The sequence below is a fragment of the Procambarus clarkii genome, chromosome 25, assembly GCF_040958095.1.
Source record: "Procambarus clarkii isolate CNS0578487 chromosome 25, FALCON_Pclarkii_2.0, whole genome shotgun sequence".
NCBI classification, from domain to species: domain Eukaryota; kingdom Metazoa; phylum Arthropoda; class Malacostraca; order Decapoda; family Cambaridae; genus Procambarus; species Procambarus clarkii.
In genome coordinates, this window is record NC_091174.1 from 30,495,615 (window position 1) to 30,514,076 (window position 18,462).

The 18,462-nt window shown below is 48.4% G+C and overlaps 1 protein-coding gene across 1 annotated transcript in view; it reads left to right on the forward strand.

The window, feature by feature from the left end:
• LOC123756315 (dynein beta chain, ciliary) overlaps nt 1-18,462 on the forward strand; it is a 289,304-nt gene that overhangs the window by 9,697 nt on the left and 261,145 nt on the right. Inside the window, exons 3-10 of the mRNA XM_069331022.1 lie at nt 1,849-1,956; nt 2,494-2,672; nt 3,574-3,709; nt 9,912-10,046; nt 10,284-10,403; nt 10,690-10,832; nt 11,070-11,271; nt 11,566-11,790. Coding sequence (XP_069187123.1) covers nt 1,849-1,956; nt 2,494-2,672; nt 3,574-3,709; nt 9,912-10,046; nt 10,284-10,403; nt 10,690-10,832; nt 11,070-11,271; nt 11,566-11,790 — 1,248 coding nt within the window. The remainder of the gene's footprint in view (nt 1-1,848; nt 1,957-2,493; nt 2,673-3,573; nt 3,710-9,911; nt 10,047-10,283; nt 10,404-10,689; nt 10,833-11,069; nt 11,272-11,565; nt 11,791-18,462) is intronic.

Consider the following 18,462-nt stretch of genomic DNA (forward strand, 5'->3'; position numbering starts at 1 on the left):
CAGGTGGAGGTGGAGTGTCACAGCAGGTGGAGGGTCACAGATGAGGGCCCCATGAGGGCCCCATGAGGGACAAGTAGCCACATTAGAGCCATGTGTTGCTTGGTGGCCAGCCTCACTACTCTGGTAAATGCGAGAACATTCATTATATCCTCCATCACTCTCTTCTGACTGTAAATGTATGGAAGATGTTGTGTGTGGTGACGCGACCTGCTGGCCCACGGTCATCAACCTGTAGTGACGCGCGCCTGCTGGCCCACGGTCATCAACCTGTAGTGACGCGCGCCTGCTGGCCCACGGTCATCAACCTGTAGTGACGCGACCTCCTGGCCCACGGTCATCAACCTGTAGTGACGCGCGCCTGCTGGCCCACGGTCATCAACCTGTAGTGACGCGCGCCTGCTGGCCCACGGTCATCAACCTGTAGTGACGCGCGCCTGCTGGCCCACGGTCATCAACCTGTAGTGACGCGCGCCTGCTGGCCCACGGTCATCAACCTGTAGTGACGCGCGCCTGCTGGCCCACGGTCATCAACCTGTAGTGACGCGCGCCTGCTGGCCCACGGTCATCAACCTGTAGTGACGCGCGCCTGCTGGCCCACGGTCATCAACCTGTAGTGACGCGCGCCTGCTGGCCCACGGTCATCAACCTGTAGTGACGCGCGCCTGCTGGCCCACGGTCATCAACCTGTAGTGACGCGCGCCTGCTGGCCCACGGTCATCAACCTGTAGTGACGCGCGCCTGCTGGCCCACGGTCATCAACCTGTAGTGACGCGCGCCTGCTGGCCCACGGTCATCAACCTGTAGTGACGCGCGCCTGCTGGCCCACGGTCATCAACCTGTAGTGACGCGCGCCTGCTGGCCCACGGTCATCAACCTGTAGTGACGCGCGCCTGCTGGCCCACGGTCATCAACCTGTAGTGACGCGCGCCTGCTGGCCCACGGTCATCAACCTGTAGTGACGCGCGCCTGCTGGCCCACGGTCATCAACCTGTAGTGACGCGCGCCTGCTGGCCCACGGTCATCAACCTGTAGTGACGCGCGCCTGCTGGCCCACGGTCATCAACCTGTAGTGAGACTTCTTGTGGTGTTATCACAGAATGGCGGCTCATGTTGCAGATGACAGGTGGTGGTGTGGGCGAGGCTGCCCCTGGCGACATGCTGTGCACTCGTCAGTTACCTCACTAGTGAGTGGTCACACTGGTCACCACTCTGGCCACTCTGGTCTGCTTCACTCACAGTTCGTGCACTCTCAGGTAGTGATACACTGTAGCTCTCACTCCCAGCACAAAACACACTCGCATCACTCGGTAATACTGCCTTACTTTATCATGAACGATGTCTTACCGAATTAACAAGCATCATATTTGTAGTAATTTTGACTAACCAGAAACGTACGGTATTTTGTGGTTATCTTAAAATGATATCAGGGCTTAGCGTCCCTGCGGCCCGGTCCTCGACCAAGCCTCCTTTTCGTTACACACCTCGAGGAAGCAGCTCGTAGTAGTTTTCTAACTCCTAGGTACCTATTTACTGCTCGGTGAACAGTGCATCAGGGTGAAAGAAACTCTGCAGATTTGTTTCCGCCTCCGCCAGGGATCGAACCCGGAACCTTTTTGGGATTTTTACAAAGATTTTTGTCCCTGGATAAAGTATTCGTCCAAATGCGACGGTGAATTAGGAGGAGGGGTTGTTGGGTGATGGAGGGAGGCTTAGGTAACCATGTAATGGGCCTGGCAACTGAACCACAATAGTCTTTAGATTACGAATATAACACTGATATCCTGCATCACCTCGTCCTCTCCTCTCATCCCGATCTGTTCTATCAATAATATTTGTCTCATCTTTAAGGTGGCACTGACGGGGACTCAGATATACTGGACAGTGGAGGTGAGCGCGGCGTTCTCCCGCCTGGAGGAGGGGTACGAGAACGCCCTCAGGGACTACTACAGGAAGCAGGTGATGCCCTTATTCCTTGGCTTTTAGTAGAAGTGTTCATGTGTTCACATTGTTGATAACGTCTTCATTTGTCACTCTTGGTGTAATAACTTTGTGACCTGAACAGTTGGTTCATATTTGTCATAAAGTCATTATTTGTGTGAGAGCTTTCGTTTGCTCATATTTATGCTTTTTGTTGAACTATTTGTGCTAACGTCCACATCTGTTCTCATTAGTTCTAATGCTACTAATTTTTGTGCTACAATGTGCTTTTGTTCACATTTTGGGAAAGTAAGTGATTGTTCAAATGAAGGGTAAAGTTGACGTTATCATTTGCACTAGAGTCCTTATATACTTAACTTTGGGGAGAAGTCTACATTTGATTGCATTTGTGCAAAAGTGTGTTTGGGGAATTACAAACAACAAATGTGTTTTAGACTTGAAGGTTACGTAATGTGTTCTTAGTGAGCAAGGTCACTCGCACTGGGTTTCAGTTTACGCTAATTGAAAACATTTTGTATTCTTAATTTGTATATCAGAAAACATAGGTGGTTACAGGTACAGCAGCTGAACGCCCTCATATCCCTGCTGCTGGGGGAACTAACGAGGCAGCAACGGCAGAAGATCATGACCATTTGCACCATAGATGTGCATGCGCGCGACGTGGTGGGCCGACTCATCAGTGGCCGCGTGGAGAGTGCGGCCGAGTTTGCCTGGCAGTCCCAGCTGCGGCACAGGTCAGTTCCAGCTGCGGCACAGGTCAGTCCCAGCTGCGGCACAGGTCAGTCCCAGCTGCGGCACAGGTCAGTCCCAGCTGAATCACAGGTCAGTCCCAGCTGCGGCAGAGAACAGTCCCAGCTGCGGCACAGGTCAGTCCCAGCTGAATCACAGGTCAGTCCCAGCTGCGGCACAGGTTAGTCCCAGCTGAGGCACAGGTCAGTCCCAGCTGCGGCACAGGTTAGTCCCAGCTGCGGCACAAGTTAGTCCCAGCTGCGGCACAGGTTAGTCCCAGTTGCGGCACAGGTCAGTCCCAGCTGCGGCACAGGTCAGTCCCAGCTGCGGCACAGGTTAGTCCCAGCTGAGGCACAGGTCAGTCCCAGCTGCGGCACAGGTCAGTCCCAGCTGCGGCACAGGCCAGTCCCAGCTGCGGCACAGGTCAGTCCCAGCTGCGGCACAAGTTAGTCCCAGCTGCGGCACAGGTTAGTCCCAGCTGCGGCACAAGTTAGTCCCAGCTGCGGCACAGGTTAGTCCCAGCTGCGGCACAGGTTAGTCCCAGCTGCGGCACAGGTCAGCCCCAGCTGCGGCACAGGTCAGTCCCAGCTGCGGCACAGGTCAGTCCCAGCTGCGGCACAGGTCAGTCCCAGCTGCGGCACAGGTCAGTCCCAGCTGCGGCACAGGTCAGTCCCAGCTGCGGCACAGGTCAGTCCCAGCTGCGGCACAGGTCAGTCCCAGCTCCGGCAGAGGACAGTCCCAGCTGCGGCACAGGTCAGTCCCAGCTGCGGCAAAGGTCAGTCCCAGCTGCGGCACAGGTCAGTCCCTCCTTCCCGTTCTCCTCTCATCCCTTCTCTACTTAATTTTCACATTCCATTTACTGCGAATTGTTCTATTTTGTAAAGCAAGTTCTTCCTTCACGCACAGATGGGACGAGCAAGAGGCCGACTGCTTTGTTGACATTTGCGACGCTCGGATGAAGTACGACCACGAGTACTTGGGCAACACTACTCGCCTGGTTATTACTCCTCTCACCGACCGCTGCTACATCACCCTCACACAGGTACCGCACCCTAGCGCAGGTACCGCACCCTAGCGCAGGTACTGCACCCTCACACAGGTACCGCACCCTAGCGCAGGTACTGCACCCTAACACAGGTACCGCACCCTAGCACACGTACATCACCCTCACACAGGTGCTGCACCCTCACACAGGTACCGCTCCCTCCCACAGGTACCGCACCCTAGCACACGTACTGCACCCTAACACACGTACTGCACCCTAACACACGTACTGCACCCTAACACACGTACTGCACCCTAGCACACGTACATCACTCTCACACAGGTGCTGCACCCTAACACAGGTACTGCACCCTCACACAGGTACTGCACCCTCACACAGGTGTTGCACCCTAGCACACGTACTGCACCCTAGCACACGTACTGCACCCTCCCACAGGTACCACACCTTCGTACAGGTACTGTACCCCTAGCACAAGTACCGCACCCTAGCAAAGGTACTGCACCAACACACAGGTGCTGCACACTCACACATGTACCGCACCCTAGCACAGATACCGCACCCTCTACATAGTTACAATTAATCGTAGATCTTCATGGCACCCAACAGAAGTGTTCTATGAATATTTTGTATCTATTATATTATTTTTACTATTATCTGGCAATATCAAAGTTATTTTATAGTCCTTCATTAAAAGATAAATTTTCTTGGTAATTTAAGGGTTCATATCATCGATTTCAGCATTAAATTAATTAATTAATTAATTATTCTACTACATGCTGAGTTCTACATTGTTTAAGCATTATTGTGTATAGTTTAATTATATTAAAGAACACTGACTCTCAATTTAAGTGATCCTTATACAGAACAAATGATGAACATACTGACTCAAAGTCTTAGAAACAACAAGAAACACAGGCAGAGGAACTAACTCACTCACAAAGTACCATAATTATTCACTTATTAATATAGATTCCCTGATTTACATAGTAAGAGGCTCATATGTTGATTGACTATCAGACATAGACAAGCACAGAATAAATGACTTGCGTAGATTAATCACTAACTTACCTAAGTAAGCTTAACTTACTGTCAAAACAGTCTAATTAACTCAGACATAGACATATAGCACAGCTTAAGCAAAAACATGCTTGCAGCATAACTCACGCAGAAGCAGATACATCATAAATTACTCAAATACATTGATACATCATAAATTACTAAAATACATTGACACATCTAACTGACTAACAAATCCAGACACATACAGTAAAATTTACTCACAGAAACAGACACACAACATAACTGACTCACATAGAGATGCAATGTCTCACAGGCATCCTTCCATCTGCTTTCTCCCAAATTCAAAATCCATCCCAGATCTAACTTAATCCCAATATCAAGGCTGGAACCTAGCCGTGTAGAGGATCGGACAACAATGAAGATTCGGATGATCTGGGACACCAATATTGATGGACAGTCAAATAAAACAGGTGAACTCTGTGAGTCATTACAATAATCTAAGAATGTTCAAAAAGCTATGAGCTAGCTCGACCCTGCAAGCACATCAAGGTTACAATACATTCACACAGCACAACTTGCAGACATAGATGCACAGCATAACGTACTCACAGATATAAACACACAACCTAACTTATTCAGACACAGACACAGCATAACTTACATCAACACACACAGCATAACTCTCAGACATAGACATACACACAGCATAACTCACACAGACACACACTGCTTCTATCGATATCAGGAACGGATCCGGACTACTAATAATGGGGGAATTCAACCACGGGAAGATAGATTGGGAGAACCGAGACCCACAGGGCGGACTAGATACATAGGAGAGCTAAGCTTCTGGATGTGGCAACATGAAACATTCTAAGCCAACTCATCAAGGGATCGACAAGAATGAGAAGAGAAGATGAACTAGCCATGATTGATATGATATTTACCCAAAATGAGTTGCATATAAGTGAAGTTAAGTTGGAAGCCCCCTTGGGAATGAGTGATCACAGTATATTGATCTCTGAGTACCTGGTAGACCTAGGATTTATCTTCCCCAAAAGAGAACTAGAAAACAAAGGGCTATATCTTCTTATCTTGAGATGATTTCGGGGCTTTTTTTAGTGTCTCCGCGGCCCGGTCCTCGACCAGGCCTCCACCCCCAGGAAGCAGCCCGTGACAGCTGACTAACACCCAGGTACCTATTTACTGCTAGGTAACAGGGGCATAGGGTGAAAGAAACTCTGCCCATTGTTTCTCGCCGGCGCCTGGGATCGAACCCAGGACCACAGGATCACAAGACCAGCGTGCTGTCCGCTCGGCCGACCGGCTCCCTAACGCTGGCGTAACGAATGGGAAATTATGAGGATACGAGAAAATTCCTAAAGGATATACCATGAGACACAGAACTCAGAACTAAATCCGTACAAGACTTGATGGACAATGCCACCCAAAAGTGTCGGAAGGCAGTAAATAGGTTTATTCCGGTCCAAAAGGAAAAAAAAGCGAGAAGCAAACGGAGAATCCGTGGTTTAATAGGGCATGCATGAAAGAAAAGGAACTGAATAAAAGAGCGTGGAGGAAGTTCCGAAATAACAGAACACCAGAAAGCAAAGAGATATCAGAGAACCAGGAATGAGATGTTAGAGTGAAATGAGAAGCAGAAAAAGTATGAAAATGATATAGCAAATAAAGCAAGACGAACCAAAGCTACTCCACAGTCACATCAGGAGGAAAACAACAGTGAAAGAACAGGGGAAGGAAACTTAGAACAGGTGAGGACAAGTACACAGAGAATAACAAAGAGGTGTGTGAAGAACTCAACAAGAGGTGCCAGGAGAAGGTCGATTCCGGAAAGGAATCTCACCATGGGTATTGATAGAGCGTGCAGAAGCACTTTGCTTGCCACTCTATATAGTGTATAGAAGGTCACTGGAGACGGAATTCTTACCAGAAATATGGAAGACGGCTAATGTAGTCCCAATATACAAAAAGGGTGACAGACAAGAGGCACTGAACTACAGGCCAGTGTCCTTAACTTGTAAACCATGCAAGGTGATGGAGAAGATCATGAGAAAAACCTAGTAAAACATTTGGAGAGAAGGGACTTCGTGACAAACCACCAACATGGTTTCGGGGAGGGTAAATCTTGCCTCACTGGCTTAATAGAATTCTGCGAACAGGTGAGAAAGATTAAGCAAGAAAGAGAAGGATGGGCTGACTGCATTTCCTTGGACTGTGGAAAAGCCTTTGTCACAGTACCCCCATAAGAGGCTGGTGCATAAGCTAGAGAAACAAGGCAGGAGTAACTGGTAGGGTGCTCCAGTGGATAATGGAGTACCTAAGCAATAAGAAGAGGAGAGTTACAGTGAGAGGTGAAACCTCAGACTGACGTGAAGTCACCAGTAGAGTCCCACAGGGCTCTGTGCTTGGACCTATCCTGTTTCTGATATACGTAAATGATCTCCCGGAGGGTGTAGACTCATTCCTCTCAATGTGTGCTGACGATGCCAAAATTATGAGAAGGATTAAGACAGAGGAGGACAGCTTGAGGCTTCAAGAAGACCTGGAAAAACTGATGGAATGGTTCAACAAATGGTTGAGAGAGAGAGAGAGAGAGAGAGAGAGAGAGAGAGAGAGAGAGAGAGAGAGAGAGAGAGAGGGGGGGCCTGGGGGCCCTCCCAGAACTGTCCCATAAAGACTATATCAAGAGGATAACATCAGCGGCATATGCCAGGTTGGCAAAGATAAGAACAGCCTTTAGAAACATGAGTAAGGAATCATTCAGAAATTTATATACCACATATGTCAGACCAATCCTGGAGTATGCAGCTCCAGCATGGAGTCCATATATAGTCAAGCATACGACTAAACTGGGAAAGGTTCAAAGGTTCACCACCAGACTAGCACCCGAACTGAGGGGTATGAGTTACGAGGAGAGACTGCGTGAATTAAACCTCACTTCGTTGGAAGACAGAAGAGTTAGAGGGAACATGACTCTAAAAGAAATTAATAGGGGTAGATAAAGACAGACAATTTAACACAAGGGGTACACGCACAGGAGGACACAAGTGGAAATTGAGTGCCCAAATGAGCCATAGAGACATAAGACATTTTTATTTTTAGTGTCACATTAGTCGATAAATGGAATGCATTAGGAAGTGATGTGGTGGAGGCAGACTCCGTACACAGTTTCAAATGTAGATTCGATAGAGCCCAGTAGGATCGGGAACCTGTACATCAGTTGATTGACTGTTGAGAGGCGCGACCAAAGAGCCAGAGCTCAATCCCCGCAAGCACAAGTAGATGAGTACAGCGTAACTCTCAGACATAGACACACACAGCATAACTCTCAGACATAGACACAAACACACAGCATAACTCTCAGACATAGAAACATGCAGCATAACTCTCAGACATAGACACATACAGCATAACTCTCAGACATAGACACACACACAGCATAACTCTCAGATATAGACACACACAGCATAACTCTCAGACATAGACACACACACAGCATAACTCTCAGACATAGACACACACACAGCATAACTCTCAGACATAGACACAAACACACAGCATAACTCTCAGACATAGACACATACAGCATAACTCTCAGACATAGACACATACAGCATAACTCTCAGACATAGACACACACACAGCATAACTCTCAGATATAGACACACACAGCATAACTCTCAGACACAGACACACAGCGTAACTCTCAGACATAGACACATACAGCATAACTCTCAGACATAGAAACATGCAGCATAACTCTCAGACATAGAAACATGCAGCATAACTCTCAGACATAGACACATACAGCATAACTCTCAGACATAGACACACACACAGCATAACTCTCAGACATAGACACACACAGCATAACTCTCAGACACAGACACATACAGCATAACTCTCAGACATAGACACACACAGCATAACTCTCAGACATAGACACACACAGCATAACTCTCAGACATAGACACACACAACATAACTCTCAGACACAGACACATACAGCATAACTCTGAGACATAGAGACACACACAGCATAACTCTCAGACACAGACACATACAGCATAACTCTCAGACATAGACACACACAGCATATCTCTCAGACACAGACACACACAGCATATCTCTCAGACACAAACACACACAGCATATCTCTCAGACACAGACACACACAGCATAACTATCAGACACAGACACACACAGCATAACTATCAGACACAGACACACACAGCATAACTCTCAGACATAGACACACACAGCATAACTCTCAGACATAGACACACACAGCATAACTATCAGACACAGACACATGCAGCATAACTCTCAGACATAGACACATACAGCATAACTCTCAGACATAGACACACACAGCATATCTCTCAGACACAGACACGCACAGCATAACTCTCAGACATAGACACACACAGCATATCTCTCAGACACAGACACATACAGCATAACTCTCAGACACAGACACATACAGCATAACTCTCAGACACACACAGCATAACTCTCAGACAGAGACACACACAGCATATCTCTCAGACACAGACACACACATCATAACTCTCAGACATAGACACACACAGCATATCTCTCAGACATAGACACACACAGCATAACTCTCAGACACAGACACACACAGCATATCTCTCAGACATAGACACACACACAGCATAACTATCAGACACAGACACATGCAGCATAACTCTCAGACATAGACACATACAGCATAACTCTCAGACATAGACACACACACAGCATAACTCTCAGACATAGACACACACAGCATAACTCTCAGACATAAACACACACAGCATAACTCTCAGACATAGACACACACAGCATAACTCCCAGACATAGACACACACAGCATATCTCTCAGACACAGACACACACAGCATAACTCTCAGACATAAACACACACAGCATATCTCTCAGACACAGACACACACAGCTTAACTCTCAGACATAGACACACACAGCATATCTCTCAGACACAGACACACACAGCATAACTCTCAGACATAAACACACACAGCATAACTCTCAGACACAGACACATACAGCATAACTCTCAGACATAGACACATACAGCATAACTCTCACACATAGACACGCACATCATAATCCATGGACAAGAAATATTTTGTTCTTGTGGCTATAAAGGAAATAATGTTGTGTTGTATAACAGTCGCTGCACCTGGTGATGGGCGGGGCTCCCTCCGGACCAGCCGGCACAGGCAAGACTGAGACCACCAAGGACCTGGGACGTGCCCTGGGCATGATGGTCTACGTATTCAACTGCTCCGAGCAGATGGACTACAAGGTAGGTTCACTTTCCTCCATACTCGTCTCCTGGGCACAGCTAGCGCCCCCCATCATAACGCACTAACATTTTAGAGTGAGGATTCCTCCTTTGGCTTGGCGACAGCTTTTAAACTGACTAACTTATATAAAAGTTTCCTGCTACATCTCGTCCTCACAATGGCTTTATGGTTACTGGTTGATTTATAAACGACGGATATTAACTGTACACAATTATGATAATGTACATCTTTACCAGTCATGCGGCAATATCTACAAGGGCCTTGCACAGACGGGCGCTTGGGGCTGCTTTGACGAGTTCAACAGAATATCGGTGGAGGTGCTCTCCGTGGTGGCGGTACAGGTGAAGTGTGTACAGGTGAGTTGCCTTACAAGTTAGTGTTCCACTAAACATTTCCACTTAGGTAATCAATTTTCAGTGTAATAACGAGCTTAAATTAAACCTTATCTTATGAAGCTTCTCTCTATTGGATTGCTTCATTTATATAATTTGTTTCAGTAAGGTTAAAGTGTCTGTATTTTATAAATTTCTTTAAATTTTCACTTATGGCTATATATATAGCCATAGGTATAATATATATGTATAATATTTTTTTTCTATCCTCTTCTTGACTGTAATAAATTACATATTACTTTCATCCTAGGATGCTATTCGGAATCGCAAAAAGGTATTCGATTTCATGGGAGAGTCCATCCGCCTGACTTCGACAGTTGGGATCTTCATCACCATGAACCCTGGCTACGCCGGTCGCACCGAACTTCCAGAGAACCTCAAAGTTCTCTTTAGGTCAGTTGTTGATCAAACCAGAGGAGTAAATAATGGAAGGGAAGGAGTGGTTAGTAGAAAGTGAAAAGTAGAGGGATCGAGATTGAGAATAATATTCATGCAGAATTACAGACGTAAGAAAAAAATATTTTATATATTTTTCCTGGGTTAATATAAACTGAGGAAACTACTTTCAGCTGACATCAGCACAATCATCACGAGTATATTTATAGATGGTACAGTTTGACTTTTTAACAGGCCGTGTGCCATGGTGGTGCCAGACCTCGAACTCATCTGCGAGATCATGCTAGTGGCCGAGGGCTTCATCGAGGCCAAAGTTCTGGCCAGAAAGTTCATCACCCTCTACCGTCTCTGTAGCGAATTGCTCTCCAAACAGAGCCACTATGACTGGGGTCTGAGGGCCATCAAGAGTCTTCTGGTGGTAGCTGGCTCCCTCAAGGTGGGTCGTTGTTTAGAGGGATCCTCAAACTCATGCTTTCCTTTAAAGTAGTTCATCTAGATATTCTTAACCTTTCGTTCAATTACTGTAAGGTGTGCCGAGATATTTAGGTCCTCGTCATTCATTCCGTGGAAGTTATTGGCTGTTTTCTTTCTTTGTCGCATAGTCGACTGAAGGTCCTTAGCAGAGAATTTATAATTATTATGAACAGTGATTCCTGTTATTTATTCTATTTATTAATACTCTTGAATTTTGTTTCTTAATTTATGATGATTGTTTTTGTTTGTGTTATAGCGGGACGACCCAGAGCGGCCGGAGGACCAGGTGCTGATGCGGGCTCTCCGGGACTACAATGTGCCCAAGATTGTCACCGACGATGTTCCCGTCTTCATGGGCCTAATCGGAGACCTCTTCCCTGCCTTGGATGTCCCTCGCAAGAAAGATCTCGACTTTGAGAAGGCCGTTAAAGAGGCTGCGGTAGACCTGAAGCTGCAACCAGAGGATAGTTTCATTCTTAAGGTGCGGGAGATATTTGGATTTGCATTAGTTTGTTGAGATAAGGACTCGCGTTTTAGATGGTTTTTGCAACTATATTTGAATATAGTTTTGGTCAGTGCGTAGAACGAAGAATGCTTCAAATATATATTTTGCAACTTAGCTCCATGTTGACAGATTTAAATTATTTGTTTTGCCCCAAGGAGCGAGTTTATTGGGCAGTGCCACTGATCTTGTGAGTGGACATACCGCCGTAGCAGCATGTACAACACTCCCCAATAGGAAGAAAACCCGCTGGGATGTTTTTCCTATTGCCAGTCAAAGTTGTTGCTATTGTCAATGAGTGACAGTCAACCATATAAAATCATGTCCATGCGCAGGTAAAAGCTCTATATCTCCGGGTACAGTCCTTGCACCACTGCTTTTCCTTATTCTCATATCAGATAAAGACAAAAATGCAAGTCACTGCTTCGTATCATCTTTTGCCGATGACACAAAAATCAGCATGAAAATTACCTCTGCTGAAGACATTGAAAATCTTCAAGCAGGTATTAATAAAGTTTTCGATTAAGCAACAGAAAATAACATGGTGTTTCATATTCGACCGATGTATAGTTGGACGTTTCAGATCGACCACACGTATAGTTTCTAAATTAAGCAACTGACATATATGGCTCTTCTTGCATGATAGTATGATGATAGATGAAATTACTGGTGTCAATTTTACTTTGCCTCAAAGTTACAAGATTTTGTTGAAGGTATCTTGCCCTTAGATTGCTTATTGACAATCTAACTTTAATTTGATCCCAATCTTAATTTCTACTTTAAAGGCAGAGTTTTTGGCTAGCTCATCAGCTCTATCATGCGTTCGGAAGCCAACATGAGATGGAGTCAACATGAAATGGACTCTGTTACCATCATTAATAATTTTGTTGTATTTGTGTCTAACTTCAGACACGAGCAATTTGCAGTTATAAAGAGTTGAGAGCAATAAATGATAAAAAGTCACTTACACTTAATGTATCAAGTTTGGAGACTTGTACACATTTCAGTGCAAGGAGCAAGGCAAACAGTTCGGTTTGAAGTGTAGAGGCCCAGTTATTTATACGGACTCCCCACTCAAAATATTAGCCATTGGGGATGAGTCGGTCACATGTGGAGGATTGGGTAGTGAAGGGAAGGCACGTAAGCTTGCATTTAGTACAGCAGACATGAGGCAGATATTGCGTTCCCAATCAGATATATGATGAGACTATAGTGTTGAAAGAAAAGGACACCCGTGAATTCTTGAGTGTTAGAAATAATATGAGTGACCTTCGCCCCACTCATGCACCACCTGCCCGCATAGTTCACGCACAATCTCCCCCACCAACTTTGTTCCCTGCGTCCTTGCCTCGGGGCCTAACCTCACGCCCACCGTCATACCTTGCCAACCTTAAGAAAACCTCTCATTCATGAAGTGCAGGAATAATATAGCTCGCCCTGAAGGATGGCAGACGCTGCTCCAACCATACAGGACCGTTGCAGTCAAGAAAACCGTTTAGTAAACAATGTCCCCAAAATACCATGCCAGGTTTGTGGCAAAGATTCCTTTCAAACGATAGGACCCTAAACACACAGAAATCACACTAACGTGAAATATATAAATGACAAAATCCACTAGAGCTGTGATGAGGAGCGAACCTACGACCCCGCATACTCTACCACTAGACCACCATGACTTGCAAAGTCATACAAACGGATTTCTTCTGAAATCATAGAAAGTCTGTCGATGGTACCTTATGTAAACGTAACGTATGTGAGAGCTCTTGGATGTTATACCCCCTCCCCGCTCAGCTCGTTGTCGCCGTCTGGGGGCTTAGTGGGCGGCTGCCGGAGTGTGATGCTCCTTGGGACAGTCCTCTGTCCTTTTCTAGCCTTGTGCTCCTGCTGCCGTCCTCTCCAATTCTGCTGGGCATCTTTTCCTTTTCCTTCTGTTTCGCTTTTCTCCCCCCTCTTCTCCTATCTGCTTGCCGTTTCCTGCCGACCTTTTGCTCGTTCTGGTTCTTCCCTTGGACTTCTTCTACTTTGACGCCCGGGTGCTTGAGGAGGCATACTCTTGCACCCGTAGAACTGCAGTACCCGACGTCGAGAGCGAGGGGAACCTTTTATTGTCAATCCCCACTTCGTCACTGAACCCGATCTCGACGGACTGTCGGTTTCTTAAGGTGGCGTTTGTGGGGCGTATACTCACGACGCACCCCTAGGAGGCCCCGACAAGATCGGCGATAGCTTCTTGTTGGGTGTCCTGCCTCTAATTGTGGCTCCATGGTGGGTGTGGGGGCACATTCGTGAGTGAATTCGTAATTTCGTCAAGATGATAACCCCTGTTTCGGCTGCTTCTGGCTTACCTTTTCAGGCTCGTGGGGTGGGCGACCAAGCCCCCGAGTCGGTCCGTATTGGAAGACCGGGCTCTGTAGCCTCCGCTGCATTGGGCCCCGACCTTGCTCCTCCTTTGGCCTCTCTGACTCCTTCCCCTGGCTCCCCTCCCTCCTCTGTGGTTGGGTCGAGCCCCAAGCCCCCAGTGGTGACTACCTCGTCCCCTGGCGCGGCTCCTTCTCTAGTTGTAACTACTGCGCCTTTTAACCCCTCTCTCTCTGGGGGTTCTCACCGCCGTTCTCGTCACGGCCGCCCTCGCTCGATTCCTTCCAGTTCTGCTACCTATCAAGCCTTGTTTGGTCCCGCTTCGTGGGCCAAATATTTTGATCTCCTCCCTCTTGATTCTGCGCCTCCTGACGATTTCTCCCTTCATCGACATCTCATTGATTCCGTGGATGCCTCCATTACTTTTAACCCCACTCGTCTCGGTACGCGTGTCGTTGCTGCTCCTTCTCAGGATGCTGCTTCCCGCTTGGCTGCCTTATCCTGCCTTGGCGAGACCCCCGTTCGGGTCTCGAAGAACGTTCAGTTGAATGCCAGTGTTGGCACTATTTTGCTCCCGCCCCATGTTGCGACCGGTGTTCGGGACCTACGCGACTGCCACGACGATATTCGACATATCCTCGCTGCCCAGGGCCATTCTATTCTCCAGGTGGACACGTTTACTCGTCCCCCTCGTGGTAGTCGCCGTCAACCCCTCCGGGTTGTGAAGATTACCTTTGATGGTAGGACCCTTCCACCCTCTGTCATTCTTGCTGGTGCCAGGTGCTCTGTCCAGGAGTACATTCCTTCTCCTCGGCTCTGCAACAAGTGCTGGAGGTTTGGGCATGGTGCCCTCCGCTGCTCCGGGACTGTCTCTCTCTGTCCTTTGTGTGGTGGCGAAGGTCACTCTAAGTCGGAGTGCGCTTCTCCCCAGGCTCGTTGCCTCAACTGCGGTGAGGCCCATCCTACCTTCTCCCGTGCGTGTGTCCATTACAAGCTTGAGGCAGCCGTCCTCAACTTGAAGCACCGGGAGCGTTTATCTTTTCCTGAGGCGAGGCGCCAGGTTCGCCGGCTCCCGCCTTATGCTAATATCTCTTATGCTCGCGTGTTGCGCTCTTCCTCTCCTCGTCCTTCCCGCCTTCCTCAGACTCACAACCGTTTCCAGGCCTTGGACCCTGATGCGCCCACTGCCCCCTCCTCTGTCCCTTTGGGTTCTCTCCCGAAGGATCCTCCTCCTGGTCCTCTGTCTGGGGTTCCCCTTCCTTCTACCCGGTCTGTCGTGTCTTCTGTGTCTCCTTCCTCGTCCCCCTCCGATCCTCCTTCCCATCCTCTTCCTCCATCTATCGGCTCTCCCCGCCGCCTGTCGGTGCGGGCGGATGTCCATCGCTCTCCTAACGGCCGTCGTGTGTGCTCTCGTTCGGCTTCTCCTGTTGAGACACTGGAATCCGTTGCCCGGTACGTAGTTGCTGGGACACCGGTCTCTTTAAGTCAGAAGCGTAAGCCTGGCTCCTCTCCTTCCTCTTCCCCGGCGGGTAAGAAGGCTTCGCTTTCTTCCTCAGCTCCTCCTTCTGGCTCTGTTGCTCCTTCCACTCCCGTTTCAGTGCTTGCGCCCCCTGTTCCCGCTATGGAGGTTTCTTTGGCCCCTGCTTCCCTTTCGGTTGCTGCTCTTGCTGGGGTGCGCTCCTCTCTTTCTACTCCCCCTCTTCCTGCTGCTGTCCTTGACTGCTCCTCTCCGTTGTCTCCTCCTCCTCCTCCTCCTCCTCCTCCTCCTCCTCCTCCTCCTCCGGACCCTGCCCGCCCACCTCTGATCTGTTCTCCCGTTTCCTTCCCTCCGTCTTTGCTCAGTTTACCCATGCCCCCTAACCCTGACTTTGCTGACCCTGATCCCGACCCTGATATTCTTTAACGTGCTCTGTTGGTCTTTCGCCTTTGTTTCTTCCTTGTTCTCTGTTTTTGTCCTTTCTCTTCTCGTCGTTGTCCATTCTTCAATGGAACGTTCGAGGTTATTACGCCAATTTCCTCGAACTCCAACTTCTGGTTTCGCGGTTTTCGCCCCTTTGTGTCTGTCTCCAGGAGCCGATGCTTGGTGCTCGTCCTGGTCGTTTTCGTGGCTATTCCTTTCTCTCCCCCCCCCCCAGCCATTGCTGGGGCTTCTAATTCTTCTGCTCTCTTGATTCGGGCTGATGTTCCCTTTGTTCCTTTACTTTTTCCTTCGCCTCTCCATTGTTCTGCTGCTCGTATCTTTGTGGGGAAATGGTACACAGTTTGTTCCATTTATCTCCCCCCGAGTGTCCCGCTCTCTCTTCCTGATTTGAAACACCTCCTAGACTCCTTGCCGGAGCCTGTGCTCCTGCTGGGTGACTTCAATTGTCGTCATTCTCTTTGGGGTGACGTTCTGACGAATACCCGGGGTCGCCTCCTTGAGCCGTTTCTCCTCTCTTCTTCCCTGTCTCTTCTGAATTCTGGTGAGCCCACTCATTTGGACTCTCGAACTCGTACCCTTTCTTGTCTTGATCTTTCTCTCTGCTCTTCTTCTCTTTACTTAGATTTCACATGGCAGGTTCTTGATGACCTCCATGGAAGTGATCATTTCCCCATCCTTGTTTCCTTTTTCTCTTTTCGCCCTTCCCTCTCTTTCCCTAGGTGGCAGTTTGCTAAGGCGGACTGGACCCTATTTTCCCTCAGTGCTACTCTCTCTGACCTCTCCCTTCTGCCCCTCTCTCGCGCTCTCCTCCTTTTTCATGACACTGTCTTCGACGCTGCCCTCCGCTCTATTCCTCGCTCTTCCTCTCGGGGTCCACGGAAGTGCGTTCCCTGGTGGAATGCGGACTGTGCTCGGGCTGTCCGCTGTAAGCGTGCAGCCTGGAAGAAGCACCGCCGTAGGCAGACGACCGATTCTTTTCTTTTCTTTCGGAAAGCGAGTGCGGTGGCCCGTAGGGCCATCCGTACGGCTAAACGTGAATGTTGGGCATCTTATGTCTCGACAATTACGTCCGAAACCCCTCTGGCCCAGATCTGGAAGCGTATCCGCAAGATAGCGGGTAAGTTCGTTCCCGATGTTTCACCGGTCCTTCACCTCCATGATACTCTTGTGGCGGACCCGTTGCAGGTCGCTTCCGAACTGGGTTCCCACTTTTCTTCTGTTAGCTCTGGTCTTCATCTTCCCCAATCTTTCCTTCTTCGTAAACCTGTCCTTGAGTCTCGTCCTTTAGATTTCTGCACTCATCTTCAGCTTCCCTATAATGATCCCTTCTCTCTCTCTGAACTTCGTTCTGCCCTGGCCCTCTGCGGTTCTACGGCGGCGGGCTCCGATGGTATTCATTATGAGATGCTTCGCCATCTCCCTCCGAGCACGTCTCAGTATTTACTGAGTCTGTATAATCGGATCTGGGAGTCGTCGTCAGTCCCTGAGGACTGGCTCGATGCCGTTGTCCTCCCTGTTCGCAAACCGGGGTCTCTGGGTACTTCCCCTAAGGACTTTCGCCCTATTGCTCTCACAAGTTGTGTCTGCAAACTCTTTGAACGTATGGTTAACGTTCGTCTGATGTGGTTCCTGGAACACCATCACCTCCTCTCCCCTTCTCAATTTGGTTTCCGCAAGTGCCGCAGCACGACAGATGTCCTGGTGAACTTGGAGGTCTATATACGTACTGCTTTTGCTGCGAAGACCTCCGTTGTTGCCGTCCTTTTTGACCTAGAAAAGGCTTACGACACCACTTGGCGTTATCATATCCTATCTCAACTTCATTCTTTTGGCCTTCGTGGTCATCTCCCTCTCTTTCTCCGCAGCTTCCTCTCTCGTCGTTCCTTTCGGGTGCGCCTTGGTACCGCTCTCTCTCCCTCTTTTCAGCAATACGAAGGTGTGCCCCAGGGTAGTGTTCTGAGCACTACTCTTTTTCTGGTTGCCCTCAATGGTCTTCTTTCCTCTCTTCCTTCTGGTGTCTTCTCCGCTCTCTATGTCGATGATCTTACCCTTTGTTTTCAGGGTGATGATTCACCTCTCCTTCAACGCCGGCTTCAACTTGCGATTGATGCCGTGTCGTCTTGGGCCACAGGTCATGGCTTCAAGTTCTCTACTTCTAAGACTTGTGCCATGACTTTTACGCGGAAACGGGTTGTTCTTCGTCCCTCTTTGTCACTTTATGGTCATCCCCTTGAATACAAAGATTCCGCGAAGCTTTTGGGGTTATTCCTTGACACTCGTTTGTCTTGGTCTCCCCATATCTCTTACCTCCGTGTTGAGTGCTCTAAGTCCCTTACCCTCCTTCGGGTCTTGTCCCATACTTCTTGGGGGGC